This window comes from Typha angustifolia, chromosome 2, assembly GCF_048772165.1.
Source record: "Typha angustifolia cultivar Huaian chromosome 2, ASM4877216v1, whole genome shotgun sequence".
NCBI classification, from domain to species: Eukaryota; Viridiplantae; Streptophyta; class Magnoliopsida; order Poales; family Typhaceae; genus Typha; species Typha angustifolia.
The window spans coordinates 5,644,028-5,665,207 of record NC_133240.1 but is presented as its reverse complement, the minus strand read 5'-3'; the positions used below and the strand labels follow the sequence as shown (position 1 = coordinate 5,665,207).

General features: G+C 35.0%; 1 protein-coding gene across 5 annotated transcripts; it reads right to left on the bottom strand.

Moving 5' to 3' along the window:
• Positions 1-891: 891 nt before the first annotated feature.
• LOC140768577 (polyadenylate-binding protein-interacting protein 12-like) lies at positions 892-20,631 on the bottom strand. Of its 5 annotated transcripts, none has more exons than XR_012105778.1 (11): positions 19,850-20,631; positions 19,643-19,753; positions 13,750-13,794; positions 13,600-13,672; positions 13,391-13,503; positions 13,249-13,308; positions 13,114-13,161; positions 12,872-12,940; positions 1,507-1,568; positions 1,263-1,390; positions 892-1,187 (listed from the first exon to the last, which is right to left on the bottom strand). XR_012105778.1 is itself a non-coding variant. In XM_073108912.1 (11 exons), the coding sequence occupies exons 2-11, from the start codon at positions 20,342-20,344 to the stop codon at positions 1,333-1,335; spliced, it is 1,134 nt and encodes a 377-aa protein (XP_072965013.1). In that variant the 5' UTR covers positions 20,345-20,389; positions 20,451-20,631; the 3' UTR covers positions 892-1,332. The 5 variants fall into 5 exon arrangements, 4 of the variants coding, with proteins under 4 accessions (XP_072965013.1, XP_072965021.1, XP_072965035.1 ...); XM_073108912.1 differs by having other exon boundaries at positions 892-1,390; positions 19,850-20,389; positions 20,451-20,631; XM_073108920.1 differs by having other exon boundaries at positions 892-1,390; positions 19,643-19,750.
• Between the last annotated feature and the right edge of the window lie 549 nt (positions 20,632-21,180).

The window sequence follows — 21,180 nt, the reverse complement described above, 5'->3', positions numbered from 1 at the left end:
GTTTGAGGTAATCCATTTATATAGGAAAAAAAAAGTTTGAAAGAGGGCTAGTTTGGTCAAAAACTAATGAAGACTTTGCTTTAAAAGGTTTTTTTTTTTTCGCATGTATACCCTTCAAAAGTCTTTTTATTTACATGTATACCTTCTAGCGTTGATACTTACACGTATATTACTCAAAAGTCAAAACACAGCTTTCGTTTGATATAACTTTTAAAGCCAATAATTTCTGCATGAGTATCCCTAACCATTAAAATTAGTAGAAACCAACAAAATTATCCTTGTCATAATTTCCGTAATTATCTCTTTTAAGGGTATATATGACCTTTTTCCTACTAAATTATTGAGACTTGATTTTATATTTATTGAAAAGTAATTGGGACGACATATGTGCAAAAATATAAAAGTTTTGAGGGATAGACGGATTTTTAAAAAGTATACACACAAAAGAAAGCCCGTCCCTTAATTCAATTCTTTTTATTTAAAGGCTTTCCAAATTTAACTGCTGTCATGTTTGTTCTTACTTTCTACCCTTTCCTCAACAGCAACAAAAGAAAACCGAAAAACTACTCACTTTTTATCCGACGTTTGAATCGAGGTACTTTGTGTTTACTTCCACCACTCTTAACTTTCCTTCAAAGTGCAGGAATTATTTGGTTCACGGCTGGGTGGTCTGGTTCATAAATGGACTAGTTAATCAGTGGTTTAAACAATCCATATTTGACCTAGACTGAACAGATTACAGGTCTAATGGCATGTGAGATCATCTCATTTGCAATTATGATGACGAAGCAACCACTAAACAATGTAGTCGTAGAGCACTGAGCTCTTGACATATATACTGTAGGTGTCTTGATATACAAAGAATTCTCATCTTAATATGACTTAATGCGGTAAGACTTGGAATTGGAATACATATATACTGAGTTGCAAAAAAAATCATCATACAAAGAGCAATGCTGAGATGAACGATATTCATTTTAGGGCGGAGCGGGCACACAGAGACACACAAACTAGTGCGAACAGAAAAATACGATTCCATTTAGATCTGATCAGTGTAAACTTAGTTGCGAACAAGGGAGCAAACAACTGAACAACATTCCATAGATCAGGAGTTTGTCTTGTTGCATAATGATGCCTCAATGTTCTAGCCAACTCTATGTGCAAAACAAAGAACAGCCCGTTCTTCCCTAGAAGTATGAAGATTTGATAAAAGGCAGAAAGGAAATGGTACAGCGAGATAACTTAAACCAAAAGACATGTACCTTAGTAATTTCTATATGTTTCGGATATATATATAGTAGTGCTATCAGCACACCATGTACCTACAAACATTCAATTCATGGGAGGGCGAGGTGCACGCGGTCGCACAGGAGTCTTTGACGGGCTGACCCTGGAATGTAGCAAAAGAGAGAATAAGTATGGACAGCAAATACAAAAGACACAAAATTAGATGTGTAATAAAATAAAATTGCAAAGGGAAAAAGAACGACTAGAAAGAGCATATACCTTATTGGCAAAGACCCCAGTACAACACCACTGCAGTTGAGCGCAGCGGTGGCACTCTCAGCCTGTAAGAAGGATATTCCAACTTGTAAGAAAAGCTCCAATGAACACTAACGTCAATGTTGTAGGCCAAGTACAAAGTAAGCTGGAGTAAAGGAAAAATGACAAAATACCAACAAGGGCATAAAAAATAATAAAGAAGCACACCGCACAGCACAGACTGAAAATCTAGTTTGTACAAATCCTAACTTCCTTCAATGATTAAGTGTGAAAACCAAGGAATAGGATTTCTTCTTCCATTTTTTTTATCAAAATGATTGCAAAAATGATGCATCACGAAATTGTCTTTATGAGACTTCCCCATTGTCATACCAAATGTTACATGACAGATAGGGGGATATTGCATTATCCAAAAGGTAACATTCTCCAGAAATCTAGTTTTATCAACGGCCCAATCTGACACCGTATCGGCTCTAAACTGAAGAATACAGATTGTTACACTTTGGATAAAGCACATTTAGAACAAATTTTCCTCCAATAAGAAGTCAAAAATCAAAAATAGAGTTGAAGCATCAAACATGGTCTCAAATTAAGTCAATGTATCAAACAGGCCAGAATGTCAGATGATGAGCATAGGCAAAATAGCATATGAAAATTCAAAGCATATAAGGTCCCCTTGTAGATAACAAATGGACTAGTCCAATTCAACATCCTCTCCTGGAACTTGGAACACAAATTATTCCCTTAGATATCCTGCAATAATGCAATTACTGATGCACAATTCTAATAGAAAATTTTTCACAACATCACACTTATCTAATTTAACATAAAATATGACAACTTTATCTTCATAATTGAAGTTGTGTAAAACATCCACCTAACAAAGGTGGTCAAGCTACTGCACAGCACACGTGTTTACGAGCTCTTATGCAGTCTAGCAATAAAACATTCAAGTATTATTTAAACCAATAATGTACATGGCATACTAAAATTGCATCTAATAAACATATAAACAGGTAAAACAAGTACATGGATATATTGAGAATTATCATCAAATCAATTAACAAACATGATTATATTATGCTCGTATTATTACTCAACTAAACCAACAAGTAAATATTCCCAGAAAGATTAGCCGAAGAAAATACAAACTAGGATACTAATCAACAACAAACTTAATAAAGATAGATATCTTTATCAATAATACAACCTATATTTATTATATGAAATGCAAACACGTAGATAAATAGCAGATAGGCGGTCCATATGCAAGGGCATGCATATGCAGTAAAATATATATGGATAAGGCCCAACTGCAAATTAGGAATGTATAATGTGTATGTTGGTGGTTTATGCACCAACACCACCTATGCAACTACATAAGTGGCCTATGAAGCTGCTTTAGTAATAAGTTTATTATTATCAGCCATCTTCTTAATATCAATGTTGTTTGCAATAAGAATCTATTTTAACAATGGCAGAAAAACCTTTTTACAAACTCATATATTGAATAGGACTTCAATAGCATTAGAAGGTTGAATATTTTGGTAAGGAGCAGTGCAAATATCAAGCATATAGCATAAGTTTTGAATTGACCAGAGAGAAAAAATAACAAGTAGTTTATCCATACAAGATAACTTTTGAATTGATCACAGAGGAAGAAACAACAAGAAGGTCTCTACAAATGTAATATGATTAAACAAGAATATATATATAGATGGCAGGAAGAAGGCAGTTCATAATATACAATCTCTCGTAGAAAATTCCCATAATCCATGTAAATATATTCACTGCTAGTGTAGCACAATTTAGAAATGCACTACAAATTGCATGGCATGAATCCCTCCAAATTCCAAACCATTAGAGTGGTACAACAAGCAAGCCTCTGACCAAACAAAGCTTCTTCATGTTTAGGATGTAATATGTTCCTACAAATCTTTTAGCTAGGTTTAATGCGATTTTAGACAGCTTATCACTCGTCCAGGCCTGGCAATGTATAACAGCTTTACACTCACGATTCTCCACCATTATGCTACATGAACAATCACAAACTAAACAAGACCTTATGCAGTATAGGCAAAACAATTCTTGCACACAGAAGTAGCAAGATAGACAAGTTCCAACAGTATCGCATGAAGTATGAACATAACATAGCCAAATAAAGAGCACTATCTGAAGACAAATGAAGTCCCATATGGTCCAGGCTCAAACTGTAGAAAGATTTTTTCCAAGAGTTTCAGGTTTCTGAAAAAGACATAATGTTTCAAACTTTCATCATTCCAGGCTTGAACTACAATAAGCTTCTACTAAAAGTGGCAGGTCTTTGGAACTATCATTCATCTACCCTTGGCTCATTATGCCTAGCATACCTATATTATAATAGGTTAATTATAATACTCACTTTTGCTATTTTATTAGATAAAGGTAATATTATGAAAGAAAAAATCTAAAAAATCCTCGATACAAAGGACTTCACACCACAACAGAGGAAGAAAATCAAGATGAGTAGTTAAATATATTGCCATACAATGAAATAAACACTTGAAATGTTACACAAGAGGCATTATCAGTTGTCACAATACTTGTTTACCCATATGTATTGCGAGTTTCAAATGGGCACGATCAAATGATTAACTAGAACATGATACTCCAAATAAATGGGGCGACCTACAGGAATCTTCTGCCATCTTTCAAATTTGAATTGTCATCCATCAACTAAGAAATGCAGATACATTTGACAATTGTTGGATATGGCAAGTTGGAGACTTCATTAAATCAATGATAGTCATACCGATCGGTAAGAGGTGTATTGACAGTATATCGACACGTGGCACAAGGGATGCAGCACGACAAAGATAGCCACGCTAACGAGCACAGCCGCATGCCGAGCCATGCCAGTTCGGTACGGCATGCAAAGCTCTATTTTTAAAAGTTTTCTTATTTTCATCAATTATCATCAAATCAACCTTAGTTCTCGTGCATGTTCAATATTTATATCATATCATAGGAGAATTGCAAAAATTTTATTTGTATGAAGACTATGAGACATAACAACAAGCATTATTGTCAACAAATGAGTTTTAAAAATTATCTATAGTATTCAATGCAACATTCTTATATTATTTTTGTGCCAGTAAATGAAGTCTTTGATCATTCTCGTCATGCTACGTTCAACTAAATATTAGTTTTAGATATCAAACTATTATCAATTAATATTATATGTTGGAAGTTATTATGTGTTCAATTTTATTATAGAGTATTCAATCATATTATGAAATGCTCAATCATTAATATTAGTTATAATGAATATATTCAATCATTTATGTTTTAAATAATATTTATGTTTAATTGTTGTTTTATCTTTAATAAAGATAAACCACTATGATACAGATTTTAATACATATATTTAAAGCAAAAACCAAATATTGACATGCCAAAAACTCAAAAATATTTCTAAATATTCTAAAATTTTTATTAAACATATTATAAATGTATACCAATGGCACACAAAGGCATGCCGACTGGCATATGCCATGCTGATATTGCCACGTGCCATTGGCATGAACCCTTATTGCCACACAACACTGCTCCTAGTAGCGATCCGTTCACCGTTGTTGCTCGTTTTTCCTCTTTGCCACTCGTCATCGACCTCATTGTTGCCTATCGCTCACCCTAACTCAATGAAAAGGTGTCGCTCGAGAAGCTCGATGGCGAGCGACAAAAGGCGAAGGTAAATAGTCTCCCTCCTCTTTTTCTCTCCCTCTCTTACGACACATCCTTGCCGTGTCGGCCAGTGGTCGGCACAGCCATCCTTGCTTTAAAGCATTCATTCATCTATCTAGAAAGAGAAATAATGTATGAATAAATCAAGGTACTACTTCGGTACTTCAATGGAATTCTAGACTTCTAGTGTTTGCTAAATGGTAACCAATGAACCCTTGGTCAAGAAAATGAGAATTCCAACTATTCATGTTGATACTACAATGAAGGATTTGTTTAATAAAGATTTCATATAGATACTACCCATGAAACTGTAAATGGATAATGACTTGGAATTCACGCAAGAGCATAATTACTATAAGATGCAGATCTCCATTTTTGTGAACTTTTCGTCTATTAAGTTATCAAAACTTCATATGTCCAGTGTCCAGTATAAGTCAAACACAAAAGGTTTGCCACCATGCACCCCCTGAACATCATTCAAGTCATTGAAACAACCTCTCTAGCAGTTACCACAATAACTTCTGCAGGATGCTCAAAGCTTGACTTAAGCAAAGGGATTTCCCAAAGAGCTTATACATTGTAGATTTGCTTCAATACAGAAATTCAAGCAGAGGTGCTTCTTTCAGTAGTAATAGGATAAAGGGTGGATTCTATGGCAAGGGTTTGATCGTCCGATTAACTGGATCAGAGTTTGGATATGCACAGCCAGTAAAGAAATGAAGAGAGATTTTTAGAGTTTGGATATTCAAGTGCCAGTCATGAATCTTGTGCCTTGCATATATCATCTATTGGACTTCATGTATCATAGACCTACAATAAAGGGTTCATCATCTCAAGCTTCCAAAATGATATCTAATTCCAACTAGTGCAATCAAATGCAAAGCATGAGTTAATACAACAAGCAGACCCAAGAAGTCCATTTAAACTGTCATAATACTCTTACATCTTTGAATTATGTGGCACACACTACATGAAGGCAAGAGCATTCTCCAATAGAGGTGATGTATCAATTTTAGAGACCACCCAGTGAGATGATCAGATGACCATTCTCTTGAAAATCCAAATTATACTAACTAGATTATCGACCTGGTCTCTAGGAACTCATCACCAGAGATAGCTATATCACCATCAAAATTGGAAAGAAAAAAAAAAAAGATGGCTACTCAACTTTCTTCTTTTCTAAATGGCAACAGCTGTCTTTCACATGTGACCCTCTCATTTAAAATAATATCCATATAGGTGAAAGTCTTCACAATGCACCATTAAATAACAAGGGAAACTTATATTTCACACCCTTTACATTCACAAATTTAGGGTTCAAAACCTACCATTGAAATATTTTCATTTTGAGTTCCTTGTTTTCTTTATTCTGAAAAACCACCCCAAGTTAGATGTAACCCAACCAAAGGTGATGTAAAGCAACAAAGAGCATTGCCGTTAGTTCCTAATTTAATCATTTGAATTTTATTTTCTACATCTATCCTTATGTATCCCTCTTAAACATATAGGAGAGGATATTTTCAGAAAATTTAGTGACCAGAATTGAATCTAACAAAATATTGTTCCACTGATGCCCGCCTTTTAATTAGCCTTCTTTAAGTTAAATGTACAGTAGGGGCTCAAATCTAACAAATTAGGGTGTGAAATGTAAAATAATAAAAATTTTGGGGTGTTTTCTAAGAATAAAAGCCAAAACATGTGGCATGAAATATAAAGTCCAAGGGCTTATCTGGGTAAGGAATATTCCCGTAGGAAATTCCAAATGTAGGAATTGAAAAGTGAAATTAGAGGATCCTCTGGGAAATTTCCATTGGATTGATTTAATTATATAGTTTGGATTTTTGGAAATTTTGGAGGAAAAAAGAAAGAAAGAGAGATATGGGAGGAAGAGGAGGATGTGGTGGAGGGAGGAGTAGGGTGGTGGCGGTGGTGGTGGTGGTGAGGTGGATGACTAGGTGGTGGTGGCAGGTGGAGAAGAAGAGTAGTGATAGGGAAGGGAGAGGGAGGGATAGGGAAGAGAGAATGTGAGAGAAGAGAGTGAGGGAGAGGATGCACATCCTTCAAAATTTTCATCCAAACACCAATTTAGGAAAAATTTCCTATCCTTCTAGAATGTTCTAAAGGAAGTTAAATTCCAACAAATTCCTATAGGAATTTAGGCTATCTGAACAGGCCCTAATAATAGGGTGCGAACCATAAATAAAAATTCAGGATGTGAAATGTAAGTTTCCCTAGATAACAAGACAGAGAAAACAGGATGTAAAGGCACCAATTCTCATATCATAGTTTTTGTCCATTAGTGTGATTGTCATTTTATTTATGTATCATGAACCACCTAGTATCTAACGGGTCCACATAAGTCACAAAAGATATCATGAGAATTAATATACATCCAAATATTCATGCTTCACATCCTTATAGAAGTTAAGTGCTTTGAATTCTAGGAAACACGCATACCCCAAAATTGGGTAAGTATTTGTATCTCATACGTTTTCAGAGAATCATGAATTAAAATAATTAATTTTTATTTTTGGATACGGTTGGATTCGTTGGGGATTTGTTCCAGATACATTTGGATCGAGCAGGTTTAAATTTATAAACTCGTAAAGTTATTAATTTACTCACCCCTCCCGTATTCGTTCTCCCCCTCTTTCAAACATTTCGAGCCCTAGCTCTCTCCTTCTCTCTCGACCACAACGACGATGTCATTCTCTGTTCTCCCCCTCTCAACGACACCATTCTCTCGGCACTCGACAGCGGCAATCTTCCTCTCTCACTCTTTCACACCAGTAGTTTCTCCTCCCTCTAGTTTCTCTTTTTTTTCCCTCAATTTCTTCTTAGTTTTTTCTCTAAATTTTCTTCATTTGATTTCTTTCACTTTCCCCTTCTCAATTCGGTTTTCAATTTTTTTTCTCAATTTTTTTTTCTTCTTTGTTTCTTTTCTTTTTTTAGTTTTTTCTCCCTTGTTCTTTGAAATTTGCAAATTTTCTTCTCTAAATTTGTCTTCTCTGTCTTATTTACAGTTTAATTAATTTTGATATGGTTACTTAAGTATTACATGATTAAATATAGTTACTTAATTCTGATATGATTACTTAAGTATTACAATTTTGTTAATCCTCTCTCATAGTTTTTTCAGATAGACTCATTTTATAGAAATTTGTTTACAAATCTGTTGCTTTAGGTTCCTAGCTCAGCTACTTATATTTAATTTGAATGATGCAGTTTCATCTTCTTAAATGATAAATTATTGTAGAAAAACCAATTATATGTTAACTTTGAACGTTAGAATGCTTATATTAATACTACAGTTAGATTAGTATAGTGTTCGAACTTAGAATTTCTCTATTTTACTTTAACCATAGATAAATGGTTATTGAAAGTATGAGTCCAGTACTAGTAGCGTGGCGGCACATGAGTGTGCCCCACTTTGGAAATATGTAACCAAATTGGAAAAGATGGGAGAAGGAGGAGGGAATACGAGAAAAGATGGGAGGGAATACGAGAAAAGGATTATAGAGGAGGCTGAGTAAAAAATAAAAAAAACTCTATGCTAAAGCCAATTTCATTGCCAATATCCGCTCAACGTGGAACTTCTAATATGCCCTTTGCAACTCCTAATATGCCCTATGAACCAAAGAAAAAAAGGATTGGAGAAACAGTTTTTGAGAAGTCAATTAATATGGCTTCTCGTAATCAATTACACAACAAAATTGTTAGAATATTCTACTATGATGGGTTACCTTTTCATCTTGCTAAAAACCCATATTATGTTATGTCTTGTACTTTTACAACTAACTATTAAATAGTAAGTTACTTACCTCCTAGATATAATATGTTAAGAACCATGCTTCTCCAACAACAAAGGGCAAACATGAAAGGTTATTGGAACTTATTAACGGCACATAAAGGAAAAAAGGAGTTAGTATTGTGCGTAATGTCTGAACAGATGAACAAAGAAGACCTCTTATCAATTTTTTGACAATGACTGAGAGTGGTCTCATATTTTTTAGAGCTATAAATTGTGAGGAGTACAAAGATAAGTTTTTTATATCTAACTTGATCAACAAAGTAATTGAAGAGGTGAGGGCATAAACTGTGGTACAAGTCATTACCTGTGAAGCATGGATACGGATATGAGATACGGGGATATGAAGATACAGAAACGGGGATAAGATAAATTTTTAAAAATAGGATACGGATACGGCATGGATACACCAATAAATAAAATAAAATATTTGTGATTTGTTGTCAACTAATATAACATACAGTAAAAAATGATAAGATAAAAGGAAAGACAACTACATATTTAATATCTACATGCCAAAAACTTAAAGAATAATATTGTAATAGAAACTAATATGAAACTTAAAATGTTAGTAAAACATAAAACCTAATTCAACTATTAGTCTACAACTAATTTATATCTTTAAATAGGTTTTAAGTTATGTGTTTAATTTATTATCAAATAAACAAAGTCTTAAAGTATCATGAAGGATTAGACAATCGTATATACATATAAAGTATATGTTTTATATCATCTTTTAGCACAAAAAGAAAAAAGAAAAGGGATTTGATGATCAAGAAATGTATCGAAGTAGTATCGGAGTTGTATCTTGTTGTATCGGAGCTGTATCGAAAATTAAAATTAATTTTTTTAATTCGGATACTCCTCCGACCGTATCTGATACATATCGGGCCGTATCGATATCCGATACATATCGGATACCGGTTCGTAGGGGCAAACGAAGTATCCGTGCTTCATAGGTCATTACTAATAATGGCCCTATTTGTAAATTAGTTGGGATGGGAAGGCTCAGTATTCAAATATTTTTTGGACTTCATGTGTCATCCGTACCCTCAACCTTAAATTAACAAATATATGTACCTCAAAAAACACTGAGAAGAATGAGCTTATTTTTTATGAGTGCAACTAAATATCCATTATGGCAAACGGATGAAACGTGCATCAAAAACTTTATCATGCAACAATATATGCAACTAGTCATTTTTAATGAAATTGTAAATCTAAAGTTGCTTACTGTTGCAGATACACGTTTTGCCTCAATTTTTGTGATGCTAAGAAGATTCAAAACTATCAAATGTGGGCTATAAACAATAGTTGTTAGTGATAAATAAAATTCTTATAAAGAAGACGATATAAAAAAGATATAATTTGTGAAAGAGAAGATCATTGACAATATATGGTGGGATAAAATTGAATATGTATTATCTTTTAATAAGCCTATTTATTCAATGTTGTGATTTGCTGACATAAAACAAATCTTGCCTCTATTATATTGAAATGTGGGATGATATGATTAAAAGAGTGAAAACAGCTATATACAAACATGAGGCAAAAAATGAAGATGAAGAGTCATCTTCTACTTAGTTATGCATAAAATTCTTGTGATAGGTAAGATAGAAGCAATATTCATCTTCATTGTTTAGTACACTCATTGAATCCAAGGAAAGTTCAATGCTTAAAAATTTATTAAATAGTTATTGGTTCTTTTTGGTTTATAGTATTGTTAATAATTTTTAAGCTCTTCTTACTAGGTATTATCCCACAACCTAGATCAGTGAGATTTCAAACCAATCTCCACACAAGGACCTAGAAATTTCTCGTATTAAAAACAAGTGTTTGAAGAGTTTCTTTCCAAATGAGGAAGAGAAGAATTATAAATAATAAGTATGCCAATTTCTCAACTACTATAGAGGATTTCGGTAACTATGACTTTATTAAAGATAGAGATATTCTTGATCCAAAAAAGTGGTGGATCATTCATGGTGCTTTCGTAGCTAACCTTAAGAATTGAGTGCCTTAAATTACTCAGGCAACCATGTTCCTCATTATATTGTGAGAAGAATTGGAGCAAATATTCATTTATTCACTCAATGAAGAGAAACAAGATAACTCCACAATGAGCAGAAGATCTAATTTTGTCTATAGTAATTTTTGTCTCCGCTCCGAAAAGATCAACCGAGTATATGGAAGGGGAGACCAAAATGTGGGATGTTGGAGGAGATTCATTCGACTCATTCAATGGAGCGAATATTCTATAAATTGCTAACTTCTTACTTGACGAACCTGATTTAGAGTTCATTGTATTCATTGATGAAGGCAATGAGAAGAATGACTTAGATGGAGATGAATAATTAATGTCATTGCCAATTACACTACTGACTTATGACTACTCTCATTTTGGTGTTATGCAAATCGTGAAATGTTGGCGAATGTACTTTATAAACTTCGGTGCTATGACTTATGAGCCTATGAGTTGATCATATTAAATAAAATGATATCTACTATTCTCACTTTGGTGCATTATTCGTTGAATGTTGACGAATTATTTGTCTAATTGTCTTTGATATTTACTACTCTCATATTTGCTATTAAATGCTTATGTATATAATAGATATATTAAAATTTGAATGCAACGTTATATGTAGGTTGTTATTAGAATATAAATTTCTTTTTACGCATACACATGTATAGATTATTAGAATATAATTTTTCTATATAAATCTTTTATTGTCATATTCTAGATGTATCATATCCTACTTTTTGAGAATTTGTTGTATCCCCGTATTCGCATCGTATCTATATCCTATATTCGTATTCATGCTTCATAATTAGAATTGCTTGACGAAATTCTCTTTATCCCATATATTCAGCGTAGCTATTTAAGACGCTAAGTTCTCTTAAAAATATGTTTTCAGCATGGTTCCAAGTTCCAACCGATCCCGCCCGATATAAGGTATCCCTTCTCTTCTCCCTTCTCTTCTCTCTCTAATTTTTTTCATTTCTTCTCTCATCAGTGCCCCATCTCTCTCATTTCTCTCTACTCTCTGCCTCTAGCATCTCCCTCTCTTCTTTTCTCCAATCTCTTTCTCTGTCTATCTCACTCTCCTTCAATCTTTATTGCTATAGCACAAAATTTGTTGCAGTAACAAAGAGTGAGAGAGACAAGAGAGAGTGGAGAGAGAGAGAAAGAGAGAGAGAGGGAGAAAAAGATTGAGAGGAAAAGAGAAGGGTAAGAGAAGAAATGAAAAAAATTAACGAAGAAAATTATCTTGTGACGGTTGAGAAAGGGAGGAACAAAGAGATTGAGGGAAAAAGCGAGAGAGAAAGAGGAAGGAGAGAAGAAATAAAAATAAACAAATTTTGCCTTGTGGCAAAAAGAGAGAAAAGGTAGAGCAAAAGGAAAGAAAATTAGAAGAAAAAAAAATTGCCTTGATAGTAATAGAGCAAGGGAGAAAAAGAGAAGGAAAAGAGAAAGAAGAACCAACTCAGTATTCATTAAAGTTTTGAATAAGTTAATATAATTTTAGTTTTTAGACTTCATATATAAATAATTATTATTTTTTTATCACCTTTCTAAATTTTTAGAAACTATCCGATATTTTTAAATAATATTTAAAATATATATAATTAAAAAATGCCTTGATTCGATATAGGTAGCCGATACAACCGATACGTTTTTTTCCGAATGGTCAATCCCAATCTTGATACCGAGTTTTGGAACCTTGGTTTCCAACCAAATCTAGAAATTCCTTAAGCTGAACTGCAAACTATGAAGCTAAGGAATTTAATATATTTAACAAAATTCCAGCATAAGTTCATAAAACAAAGGCTACTGACCATTACAAACTCAACAAAAGCAATGCGAGTGGAATGATGATAGTCCCCAAGCAACCTCAAGCGATAGACCTATATCAAATAAGAATTGTGTCATATGTTTGCTCTTTTTATAAAGTAAACAACTTTGAGTTATTCACTCTAATAAGCATTTACTAAAAAAATTGACTATATATGCATGTCAATTTATATATATATATATATATATAGAGAGAGAGAGAGAGAGAGAGAGAGAGAGAGAGAACCTCTCCACATATCGACTCAAAGAAGAGCTTGACATCAGCTTGAGTAATCTACAGCAGATAATTTCATTAATAGAAAAGTTGTGCTACAAAGCTCGCACAAGAGGGAGCACGGCATATAATTGATTTGCAGCCAACCTTTTTGTCAATATTTGTACAATACACAGTCCTTGCACACATCTCACGTTCATCATCAGACTGAAGGCCACAATTAGAATAACTAGTTAGGCACTTAAAAATTTAGTGAATGTGTAAATTGTTGTGAGATTATTTAACTTACCCTTGGCAAGAAGGATGGATTTACAGGTGCAATAGCAGTTTTTGAAGGAAGGACTCTTACGGGATAATATCCCAGCACTGTTCCTGACAAATTCAAAGCAGCTCTAGCACCCTCTGAAGATGCATAAGAGCATGACAACAGTCAAATCATTTCTTAATTATTTTTTTGATGCTGGTAAGCATATTTGACTATCTTCCACCAAAACTCACCCTCATCAGTGAACTCTATAAAAGCAAAACGGAGAACAGAATTTGGATCCCCACACACACGGCAGTCAACAACCTTCAAAATTAATGCAAAAAATAAGTTCTAATGCAACAAGCACCATGAATAGCACAAAAGAAATAAAGGGAACTTACCTGCCCACAGTTAATAAAGAGTGCCGCAAGCTGTTCTTCAGTAACCTAAAAAACAAAGAAGTTAATATATAGTTCTCCAACATAGGAATGTATAGAGAACAATGAAATACACAAAGGTATAAGATTCAGTTTTGGGCAGATCATACATACAAGATAGTCAACAGAAAACCATAACCAATGTTTAAAACTTAGAATACCATGAAAAAACAAATAATATTTAAACGTTTAAAAAACTTCAAAATCCACTCTGCTGAATTTATCTTAAATGTATACACTTGATCACAACATTCACCAATTATCCTAGCAGAAGACAACATCTGACCAAAGAAAAATAAAGACAAAATGTATCACTCCCTGTCAGTAGGGACCAGTAAAGTTCTAAAGTGAGCAAATTTTGATTCAACAAGAAAATAAAAAGAAAAAAGAAAGCACGCCTTTTGAGTACTTAGGATCTTCAAGAGTCAAGCTCTAGTGGATATTGTAAAAGGACACTAGCCCACAGCTTGAATAGCCTGAGGAGCTTACATAACAATTTTAAAAGGTACAGGTAGAAATGTAGGTATTGAGAAAGAAAAGAGTTCTCAGTGCAAACAGTTGTGTCAAAGGTGCAAAGGAAGCTAAAACACTTTTTTGTGAGATAGAAACCAAGGTTCTAAGTATCGGTTTCAAAATCAGGATTGGGTGCTTAAAAACGACATATATCAGTCGTCTCTGTTGTATCAGCCTTAGTTTCGGACAATTCGGGGAGGAGATTAACTAAATCGGCCATATTGGCCAATCTGTTTTGGTGAAATGGATCAGGAGCAACCAATAGTTAAATCCATGATAGAAACCTATACGTGAAATGTGAGGAAAACTTTAAAAGAGGAGCATCTGATTATGTAAGGAGTGCAGAAATTAAGAGTTCTTTCACATAATTACCACCAAACACTTTTCGTATATCACAATTGCCACTACATTCTTCCAAATATTATGATCATCATTGAAATCATTGGACTCTTCCAAAATTGTCATGCTGTCAATTAAATATAAAAAATCACAATTAAAAGTTAAAACCTAACCAAGATAGTGAAATGATCATTTACTGTTGTATAAATCGTTTGAAATGGTCGAAAAGTATCTAATGCTACTTAATATTATAGTAAAAGTAAATCTAAATCATGATCCAATTATCTTGATTTTGTTCCAATTAAACCATTGACATATTTTAACATTCAACACTTTGAGAAATAACGGTATTTTTGTCATTTAGATATATCCATTAACTTTAATATCTACCTATTAGGAATATTCTGTGAACATCCTTTAAACTTAACTGTAACGGCAATTTTTAAAGAGCCCGATAATTTCAATGGCTATAATGAAATTTTGCAGAATTTAGTGGCAACTTCAAGATATTTGAAAAACGTAAAATGCCCAATTAAGAAAGAGTCAAACATGAAGTAACAATATAATAGGATCAAAAACTTACTCTTCCTACTTTTGCTCTCCAACAAGTACATATCAATTGGCATAGGGAGATGATATTCTAAGAGGGGATATTGTAAAGACTGAAACCACCAATTGCAACTTATTGTGATTGTTAAGTATCAGAAGAATGTCTGTTACATTAGTGGTGTCTAAAGGCCGTGACCCATCGAAGCATCAATTCCTTTTCAGTTGCACAAATCTCCTTCAGGTGCATCACTAATTCTCCTAAAGCTAATGACATGAGCTAATGATGAATAAGTCCCACATGAACATTCCTTTAAATGCCCAATTGTTGCAAACAGGGGCACAGCCATGCAGGAATTTCAATTTTAGAGGATATTCACCTAGAAATACTTGTAAAAATATTATCTTTTAAAATGATGTAATTAATAAAAAAATTTAAGGGTGGGCGGGGTGCCAATTTGTGTTATTTGTAATAATTTACTAAAAGATTCTTATACCAAATAAAAAGAAAATCCAAATCCCAAATCTAAGAGGGAATATGTATGATACACCAGAAAAGTTCATATCTTTTAATTCCCGAAACATCCTTTTTTCTCGCTGACAAACTATAACTACAGCCCTTTAACAGATTATCTTCCACGTTTGATTCCTAAATCCACCAACTAATGATCATAAACTTTCATAATGTGAACTATACCAATTAGTAAATCCTTATATGATTGCTCTTCAGTTAGGACATCTTCCAAGGTTGGAATTACAAGACAATTTTGATATAACTATACCTACTTAACCCACCAACATCTTGCCATTCCTTTTATTCCTAGATACTAATTACTTCTTGCATCAGAATTTCAATGCAATAAAATAAAGCACTTGGCTTGTTATTCTTTCATCTCAGAATGTAGCTTCTTAGATGTTTCGGCGCATTTCCTTTAAGATACTCTGAAGTTGAAACCAAGATCAACAAAAGAAGCAAAGAGATGTGGTAGTGATCACCTAATTACCATGATTCGAAGGATCGGCCGATCTCGATCCTAATCAATTGACTAGGATCAGGTGGGATCATCCGATCTAAGGTAATCCCGATTCAAATTTCCTTCTCTTTCACTATTTCTCTCTCTTCTCTCTACCATAGCTATTACTTCTCCGATGTAGAAATCTAACTCTAGCAAACTTTCACTATGTGATTTTTTTATTTTATTTCTTTCTCACTCTTCTCTTATTTCTTCACTATAATTTTTTTATTCTCTCTCCTTCATTGCGGCAAAATTTTATTCTTTTTGTTTCTCTACTCTCTCTTCTTCACTGCGACAGTTTCAAGTTAGTACTTTTTTTAGTTTTCAAGCTTCATATATGAGTAATTACTATTTTCTTATTTTTATCATTTTTAAAAAAATAATTTAAACTTTTTTTTATATTTTTAAAAAATATTTAAAATTTTATGTAATTACAAATAGTCTGATCTAATCTGAGTGGCCGATATGTATTGTTTTTTGAAAGGCCGATCCTAATTTTTTGAACCTTGCTTACTATTATAGTTTCTTGAAATTAAAAAGAAAAGGCAAATGCTCTAGTTTCTTGAAAAAGTACTTTTATCCAAACTTATGAATGTGGAAAAAAGAAACACTTAAACAGTTTGGGCATGTTAAATAGATACCTCCGAGACCATTAAGGATGTAATTTATTTCAGGCAGATGATGCAATGAAAAGGAGACGAAGACCAAAAGAACGTTTCAAAATTTATAGCAATAAGACATAGCCTCTTTCTTGTTAGAGTGATACAAGGAGGAGACCTATTTTTTTTGGATTAAGGGTCTCTAGATTCTCTACTATCTAGAATTAGATAGAAATGACAGGTTTAGAATCAATTCACCAAATTGATTCTCTATTTCTGACAAGTATGTCATGCAACCATTATGCAAAAGAATTTGTAAGCTTTAGAATCACCCAAAATGCATCTCTAATTGCCCATTATGCAGAAAATGTAAGCACACTAACACGTAACTGTTTGTCTCATGCATATATCGTTTATCAAACAACTATTCTATGGGTATCAAGGAGGCTGGAAAAAAATTAAACTAAATGAAAAGGCAGTAAATTAGAACTTACAGATAGATAATTAGAGGGTTGGTTGGATAAATGCAAGGCTCCAAAAATGATATCAAGATCAGGATCGAGCGTCCAGAAAAACAATACGTATCGACTACATTGGTCGTGTCGGTGACCCGTATTGGATCAGACTAATTTTTAATTACGTAAAATTCTAATTATTTAAAAATACAGAAAAATAACAAGGTAAGAAAATAATAAATATTTGCTATGAAGCCTAAAAACTAACAAAATCTATTGACTTACTAAAAATGTAATAACTTACCAATAATTAGCATTTTTATTTCTTCTCTCTCCCCCTTTTCTTTTTTCCTCTCTTTCTCTTTCTCTCACTCTTCCCTCTCTGATTGTCGAGGCAAATCTTTTTTTCCTTAGTTTTTTTATTTCCTGTCTCCCTCCCTTCTCTTTCTCTCCCTTTTACTGCCGCAAGGTAACTTTTTTTTCTGATTTTTCATCTCTCTCTCTTCTCTTTCCCTCTCTCTCTCTCGTCACTCTATCTTACTCTCTGCTACTGCAGTAGATCTTGGTCGGAGAGAAGGAAGAAAGAAAACAAAAAAAAATTCAAAATCAAATACTAAACTGAGATCGCCGGAGGTCGAGCTCATTGGATCTCAATCGGAGTATGTCACCGAACGTCGTGGTTGCCCGAATCTACATCAACTGCCACTGGTTAGGAGGGAGAGAAGTGGAGAACGAGAGAGAGAACTCGTATCAATTTATAATTGATATGGATCTGGATCCTTCTTGGATTCAACTTGTATCAATAGAAAAATATCCGTATTGGACAGGATTGACTAATCCGGCCGATACCTAGATCAGGATCAGCCAAAACCTGGATCCATGGATAAATGGAGAAAGATAATCCTACTTAGGATATAGTACAGAGGTACTTGGCATCCTGAAAGATAAAGAGAGGGAAAAACTAAATTGACTCCCAAAATACTTCTACTCTATAATGGATTACAAGGTAAATTATCCCAGATGACAAATTCCGTTGAAAATCAAGAGCTTTCAAGAAGGAACCGAAATCACATCATATCCAGGAAAGCAAGTTTAGCATGGATAGCATGAAGAGTTTCATTTGTTCTCGATGAACTAGGGTTTGAGTCAGATAATGAAACTGATATCTAAGATAATTTGTTGCTCTAAATTCTAATTATTCAAATAGAAAATCAGAAGGACAGATGGGTTAGTCAAGCACAGATTGTCTAATGTCAAGCTTGTCTAACCCTATAAAGAAACTTTAACTGCATACAAATAGCCTTTTTCACATGAAATTCTTAAACCTCAATGTAACAGTTATTCAATATAACGTCAATAACAATTACTACTTCTCATTAGACCTTACACAATTGCAGCTAAATATGTAGCTATCCAATAAGCAAACATGAAATTAAGGGCATGTCTCACCTCTTTTTCTTTATTTGATTTCAAAACAATGAAATAGTAAGCAAGAAATAGTTCTGGTTAATTCCATCAACTTTTTCCAAAATTATACTGCCATTCTGCTTCCAAGTATTTTGAATCTAGTTATAAAAAGAAAAGAGCAAGATTTTTAGCAGGGTGGACCACCCAAAGTCTAGGTAAGTAAGCGGAGTCTTGAGAGATAAGACAACTGGAGTTAGAACAAAAGAATTAGAAAAATATTTAACTATTAAATAATAGCACAATGAGTGAAAGTGAACTTTGCTCGTCTGGGTGCCAATGAAAGAACCAGAAAATCCCCATATTAGCACAATAAGTAAATTATCACTAACCCCTTCATAGTGTGTAATACAGGAAAACAAACAATGATTATTGGTCTTAGGAGACAATCAAATTCTCCTAAACTCTTATAGAATTAAGACAGAAGCTTACTTAAGATATTTTCACAGAATGGCCTTCTGGAAACATAAATTCCAAGCTAGCAACTTTAATGAGAAACTGTCTTGAACCTAGGAAGTCCTATTGTCTCAAATCTACAAAACCACTGATCACCACAAAAACTCGAGTTTATCTTCAAAGCACGACATCAAAGCAAATGTTAATCAATTCCCTTGTAGCCATTTCAGCAAGCTTAGACATAATTTCAAGAAATCTGTGTCATACTAGCCAGGAGTAAGAGAAAAGACAAGATGAAGCAGAACATGATGCATTTCTCCGTCTATAGCATGTTCTATAGTAAGTGACTAAGGACAAAATCTCGGCAAACAACTGCTAGTCTGACGTATCAGAATATAGTCCGGATAGCGCAATAACTGAATCAAACAAGGGAAATCCAGATGGAACTAAACTACCAGTAGAGTTGAACCTTATGGTATGTCTCATCATCCAAGGACCAAGATATCAATAAAAAGAAGAGAGTTATCACCTGATGATCTATGTCAGACACGTAGACAGTCCTCCTAATCACCTCCTCTCGCTGTGCCTGACTCGTCCTGCTGTTCATCCGACGCTTCCCTTGACCAAAACCATTCTTCTTCTAACCCAATCATCATCAACCAAAACAAATTTTAACACAATTAAAGCATGATTAAACGAAAATGACGAACGGAAGAAATAGAAAACAGGAGATCACATTAATCGACGTCAAAACCCTCACCCGTCTTCCACCACCGCCATTAGCACTCACAATTCCCACTCCACTATTACCCCCAGACCCATCAAAGAACCCAAAACCGGCGTATCTGTTCCCGGCTGCGGCGAGCGACGGCGGCACGAACTCCTCCGCCATCGGGTTCAGCTTCGAGAGTAGCTCCTCCAGATCCCTCATCTCCCTCTTAAACCCCTCCCCCGCCGCCGCCTCCTCCCCGTTCCTCGCCACCTCATCGCCGGCGCCGGCGCCGGCGCGGTGGGGAAACTTCGGGCCCTTCATCTGCAAGGCGGCGGCGGCGGCGGCGGCGGCGTCATTCCGCTGCCAAAGGACGCCGTATCCGGCGGCCGGATCCACCATCCGCACCGCCGGCGACGAGTGTCGGCCGTCGAGATCGCCGGAGGCGATCGATTCTTGCCCTCCGCCGGTGCCCCCGTTCGCGACAAGATCGATGCCGTTGGTGCTCTCAACGACGACCATGATGCGTTCTTCCTCTCGCGCTCTCGTCTCGCTTATTCTGTTCGCCTGTATATATATGTAAGAGTATATATTAAGGGAGGAGAGGAATAAGAGTGATTAAGATCACCGGGTTGGATCGGGGCACCGCCGTGGAGAGCAACCAATCGGACTAAAGAGATCAGAGGGAGTAGGGTCGTGGTTGGTGGAGCAGAGAGGAGGAGGTCATCGGATCGTCCGTTGCCTCTCTCTCCTGCCCTTTTTGGACCTTCCCCTCTCTCTCTCTTCCAGTCCTAAACCTTTTCCCTTTTTTTTCCCTTTTTTCCCCTTATTCCATTTTCTCAGAAAAGAAAATAAATTGAAAATATATCTAATAGTTAAGGCCCAAATGTCATTCGAGGCCCATGGGATGGGCATGGACGATGGATGGATGATGCATCATCCATCACGTAGCCGTATGTTGACGAGTCACATCATGTATGCGAGCGTATGGGGGAGGGGGATGTATGGGGCATCATGTAGCATGGGGGAGGAGAGGGGATGTCGAGGATCCGCCACGTGTGCGGCGTGCAGTGTGGTATCATTTTGAAATGGGAGAGAGTGGATAAGTCAAAATGGAAGGGGTCGCTTTCCGTGCCAGAAACCGCAGGCGGCGAGGGAGAGAGAGAGAGCCGTGGTTGTCCGGTAATTCTTATACTGGTCGTCAGTTTTGAGTAGTTGGGGGGGGGAATACGGATCGGAAGTTTGGCCCAAACACCGGCGACCATTTTTGACAACTTCTTGCTGACGTAGCGTCTCGACGTGAAATAACTTTTAAACTAGTATAGTTATGCTTTACTTTAATCAAAATATCTTAAATC